A 5,527-nucleotide genomic window follows, 5' to 3' on the forward strand; every position below is an offset into this window, starting at 1 on the left:
AAAAAAAAAAATCAGCTCCTCTCCCAGTTTAAAGACCCAATCCATTTGAAATGAATAGACACTTCCCAGATGAAGAAATAAAAATGACAAATAAATACATTAAATAATTGTCAGCATCATTGTTCATTTGTGAAATGCAAATTAAAACAATGCTGAGATTCTATCTCATTCCAGAAAGAATGGCTATCATCAAGAAATTACCCAATAATAAATGCTGACAAGGCTGTGGGGAAAAGGAAACACTTCTCCACTGTTGGTGTAATGTAGACTAGTGCAACCACTGTGGAAATCAGTGTAGCAGTTCCTCAAAAACCTGGGGCTGGAGGGCCCATTTGACCCAGCTATTCCCCTTCTTGGTATCTTCCAAAGAGAATTAAAAGCATCATACAACAGTGATATACGCATACCCATGTTTATAGTGACACAGTTTATAATAGCTAAATCTTGAAAACAGCCCAAATGTCCATCAACTAGTGAATGGATAAAGAAGATGTGGGGGTTTTTTATATAATGGAGTACTACTCTGCCATAGAGAAGAATAAGCTTGAGACATTTCTAGGTAAATGGATGTACCTTGAGGCCATACTATTAAGTAAAATAAATTGGACAGGCATGTATAAATACCACATTGTTTCTCTGGTGTGAGAAACTGAAAGTGTAAATAAAAATCAAAATGTATAATATGTATTGTGAAATAAGAAAATGTTCACATGGGAAGGGGAACTAGGGATGGAGGGAGGGGAAGGAAAGGAAAAGTAAAAAAATGCAAAAAGAAGTAAAAAGTGGAAACAAAGCTTTTGTAAATAAGGAGAGGAAGAGGAGTTGAAGAGAGGGTAGGGAAATGGGGGGAAAATAATCAAGTTATATCATGTACCAGTACAAATTCCCTATGATGAATATGATCATTATGTACACCTAAAATGTACCAGTAAAAATCATTTGCTTTGAAAAAAATGCAAACTCCAAGTGGCTTGGCAGCCCCACCCCTGTGCCTTTGCCTGCTGCAATCCTAATGGCTTCTCTCTCAGACTGGCCCACTGCTTTCCACTTTCCTCAAATGTTCTATATTACTTCCTTCTCAAATTCATGGGGTCTCCACTGCAGTTCTGGTTTCGCTCTCATAGCTTCACACACTGCCCTCTCAGGGACACCCTGCTTGGCCTTCCAGGCCTTCTTCTGACATCTAAGTGGAGGCCTCTGTCACGTCACAGCTCTTGCCTTCTGCATGTCCACCAAGTCAGCACAACATAGATGGTGCCAAGGTCTGTCACCAGCTCCAGTAGTACCCAGGCCCTTTCGCATCAGGGCCAAGTATTGTGAATTGAATCCCAGGGAACTAGTTTGTTAGGGAGCCCTTCTGGAGTATAGAGCCCCAAGACTTTCTTCTCAAATGAAAACTTTAAAGCTTTGCACCCTTGAGCCTGTGGTGGGTGGAATCTCTCAGATTCCTTAAATGCCCTCAAGCCATTTTTCCTATTGTCCTGATCCAAAGAACTTACCTTTTTCAAAATGCTTATCTTTTCAGCAACCAAGCTCTCTTCTCCCTCTTTACTGGTACTTTCTTTCTGGAAAAACTGAAAACTTGGGGCTGGGGATTTAGCTCAGCAGCACAGCGCCTGCCTGGCAAGCACAACATCGTGAGTTCGATTCCCAGTACCAGGGGTGGGAAGGTGTAGGGGTGGAGGACTGAAAACTTTTTAAAAGGGCTTTCACTCCTGTTTCCCACAGTATATCTAGCTAAAAGCAGCAGCAGTACCCGTGCCAAGCCTCAACATCAAACTGTCCTGAAATTTTCTCTGCCAGGCTAATTAGTCTCCCACCTTTAATCTCAGTCTCCCAAAAGCTCTCAGGACATGAGCAAAATATAAATAAATTTTCTGCCAGACCATAAGACACATGGCTTGGAACAAGGAATCCAACCGCCAATGGATTTCTTGTTCCCAGCTGAAACCTACTGAGCTTGGCCTTTCCATCTGCCTTTTTTTTTTTTTTTTTATGAGCATTCTGATCTTCTAAATTCTGAACAGAACTCTCCCATCAAGTTTGGCTTACAGGATGCTAGTGTTTCTCTAGCCAGCATCTCCAAGCCTTGCCAAACTCCTCCTTTGAACCAGTGGCAAAGGCTTCTGAATCAGATGGTCAGGTAGCATCACAGAAATAACTTGGTACTAAAATCTTAGTCACTTTCTTGTTGCTGAGACACTACACCCAATACCTGCAACTTAACAGAGGAGGGGTTTTATTTTGACTCATAGTTTGTAGAGGTTTCAGTACATAGTTGGCTGGCTCTAAGCCAGAAAAGGGATGGCGAAGGACCTGCGGAAAGCTGCTCACCTCACGGTAGACAGAAAGCCCACAAGTTGTAGAACAGCCTGGGAAACTTGGGGACTTAGCAAGATCCTGTCTCAGAATATTTTTTTTAAAAGGTTGAGTATGTAGCTCAGTGCAAAGGCTCTGGGTTCAATCCCCAGTACTGCAATAATTAATTAATTAAAAATTTAAAACTCCGTTGTTTATCCATTAGTTATCTAGTTCCACTTAATACATATATTTTAGTATATTTAACCCATCCACAGTTTGTCTCTACAGTCTTGTAGTTTGCTGATACCATGTCTCTGTCTGGAGGAATAGACATGATAAACATCAGTCATTGGTGCCCTCCTGGTAGGCCAGCCTCTTTAGACAAGAAGTCCAAATCCTTTTTTCTTTTTCTTTTCTTTTCTTTTTTTTGGTCTTGTCTTTTTGAGACAGTGTCGCACTATGGAGTTCAGGCTGGTCTTGAACTCACTTTGTAAACCAGGTTGGCCTTAAACTCATAACAATCCTCTTGCTTCAGCCTCCCAAGTACTGAAATTACAGGTATACCCACCACATCCAGCAAGATGTCCAAATCCTGACTGGTATTGCCAGCACTGTCCTAGCTGGCTACTATGAACCTTTGTGAAACTGAGTTTATAACTCAAATGTGCAACTTGTCTGTTGGTCTTGGGATTTAATCCTGATGCTGGGCCAGGGAGATAGCTCAGTGGCACAGTGCCTGCCTGGCAAGCACAAGGTCTTGAGTTTGATTCCCGTTACAAAAAAAAAAACAAATCCTGATGCTATTCTTTCTCATTACACTTCATTCCTGCTCTTGTAGGGTAGCAAATGTGGGAGCCTTGAGTGGAGGACTACAATGGTGCAGGGAAGCAATAGTGATGACATGGGTATCCAGGGCACAGGGCTCTGTGAGTTCTCAGTCATCTGAGCCTGTCAAAAGGGTGGGATTGCTTCCCAGGGCATACCTGGGCTGACTACCTGCACAGTGCAGCCGTACTTCCTACTGTGTTACTATTGTTTAACCTGCCTCTCACCTGGGGGCCATTTTGCTTTTGATTTCTTGATGGTGAATAAGCCAACAAGTTCCAAAGTGATATCTCTCTCCCAATCAACTATACTTCTTCCTGCCCTCTAGCTAGCAAATGTTGGGATGGGTTAAAAGTGTAGAGGTTTAGCTCTCAGGAAGTGTTCGGCTATGTACAGCTATGCTATGGGGAAAACTGGGCAGCCTTAGGGACCAAGGGGCACCAATATATTCCTAGCCAAAAATAAACTTGTTTTTCCCTTCCTCTTCCTCCAATTTGCCCCAATGACTGCCAGAATGATAAAGAAGAGACAGACAATTTATTCCACACCATCCATGCTATAGGTGGAAACAAGGAAGAAGAGTACAAAATTGGCCCCAAATCCTTCTTTTCTCATTTCTCACAGTGATGAGATCCAACCTGTTCAAAGGTTTTGGGTGAGGCTAGGGGGACAGATTTAGATGAACGGACAGCACTTGATGACAGAGATAGATCCTTCTGCTCAGCATCCAGGTTGATAGAGGTCTGAGGTAGAAGGCTGACTCAGAGGTTCCCTCACTGAGCAGGAAGTGATGCACAGGGCATGCTGCCAAAGACACGATGCAGTGGATTCCAGAAATTTTTATAGTTGAAGTAGCAAAGGACCCCTGGGAAAAGACAAGAGGTGGGGGAGGGGAAGTGGAGAGTGTGATGGTGCATGACAAGCAAGGCAAAGCCAAAGGGAATATAAATCCCCAAGAACCTGACTCTCCCCTCCCCACCTTCTCTGCCCTGACCCACCCACGTCTCCTCCTTCCCCCAGGCTCTCCTGGCTACTCACCACAGGTGACATACAGGAGAAATACCAACCAACCAATGAAATAGCCCCAGCCAATGGGAACGGATATATTCTTCCTCAACTCAAAGGTCCATAGGTTAATAGCGAACAACAGGAGGGTGAAGAAGATGAAGGTGGCTGAGAAGTGGAGACAGAAAGTGGTGAGAGAAAGTGGAGAAGTGTCTTTCTCACCCAAGAGTCTCTGTCATAGGGGACCCTTCCTTGTTTTCTGAGCTAAAACCACCAACCCCAACTCCCACGACCACACGGAGTCCGCGGCCTCAGAGTTGCACTGGAATCGACCCCTCCACCTCCACCTCCACCTCTCTAGTGAGCGGAAACGATGTAATCCAACTCTCAATTCTCTTCTCCTAAAACTTCAAAACCCCCATACTGCCCCTGAGGAAAAGGGAGAAGTGCCCTGGAAGCCACGGGTTAGGAAAACTAAGGACTTTTTTCAGAGCTGGGTCAGGGCGTACCTTGACAAAAGCTCAAAATGATGGCAACCAAGCGGAGAGCATGCAATTTCTTCAGTTTGGGCAGGTAGGACAGGTGCAACCAGATGGTGAGGACAAGGCCCAGCTCCAGGGCCAGGCCAAAGCTGATCTTGGCTATCCCAAACATGGGGTGATTTGTCCAGATTTTAAAACTATCTGGAGAATATGACAAGACAGCATGAGTTCAAGGTCCACAAAAGACCAGATAATCAAATGTGGGAAAATGTTTAGGCTCACTTATAACCAAAGAAATACATATTTGAGATAGTAATAAAATAATGTGTTCACTTATTAAATAGGTCAAGAATCTTAATATGCACATTGCTTGAAAATTTCAACCATACTAAAATGAACACCTCAAAAGAAAATGTGGACAGCCAGGTGTAGTGGCACACACCTGTAATCCCAGCATTCGGGAGGCTGAGGCATGAGGATAGCTGTGAGTTTGAGGCCAGCCTGGGCTACATAGTGACACCATATCTCAAAAACAAAAACAAAACAGAAAAGAAAACATAGACAGAGGACTTGAACTACAATTATCAGAAGAAGAAATATCAATACAATGGACCCTTGACTTACAAACTCAATTCATTCATGAGAGGTGACTGAAAGAAAATCAAGTAGTTTGTAAGTCAAGACTATTTTTCCCGTAAGAAATAATGGAAATACCCATAATGAATTCTGAACCTTCCAAAGCACTCCTTAACTAACCTTTTCATAATAAAAAAGGGTTGTGAAATGTGCATAATTTACCAGAAACACCAATAATTTTCCTAGCGTGTTCACCAAAAGTTATACAATGTCTCTGGTGTTACGGCAGAATTCAGGTTGTATTCCACAAGAGACCGACTCTATTGAGAACAAGACAG

General features: G+C 43.1%; 1 protein-coding gene across 2 annotated transcripts in view; it reads right to left on the reverse strand.

Annotated features, from left to right (window-relative positions):
• Positions 1–3,646: 3,646 nt before the first annotated feature.
• Positions 3,647–5,527, reverse strand: part of Odf4 (outer dense fiber of sperm tails 4) — a 13,903-nt gene continuing 12,022 nt past the window's right edge. For both annotated transcript variants that reach the window (XM_005399413.2, XM_005399412.2), the window contains exons 3-5: positions 4,641–4,814; positions 4,165–4,299; positions 3,647–3,991 (exon numbers count right to left, since the gene is read on the reverse strand). In XM_005399413.2, the coding sequence (XP_005399470.1) occupies positions 3,900–3,991; positions 4,165–4,299; positions 4,641–4,814 (401 nt within the window). In that variant the 3' untranslated portion in view covers positions 3,647–3,899. The remainder of the gene's footprint in view (positions 3,992–4,164; positions 4,300–4,640; positions 4,815–5,527) is intronic.

Source organism: Chinchilla lanigera, unplaced genomic scaffold (assembly GCF_000276665.1).
Source record: "Chinchilla lanigera isolate Chin_1 unplaced genomic scaffold, ChiLan1.0 scaffold00066, whole genome shotgun sequence".
Taxonomy (NCBI): domain Eukaryota; kingdom Metazoa; phylum Chordata; class Mammalia; order Rodentia; family Chinchillidae; genus Chinchilla; species Chinchilla lanigera.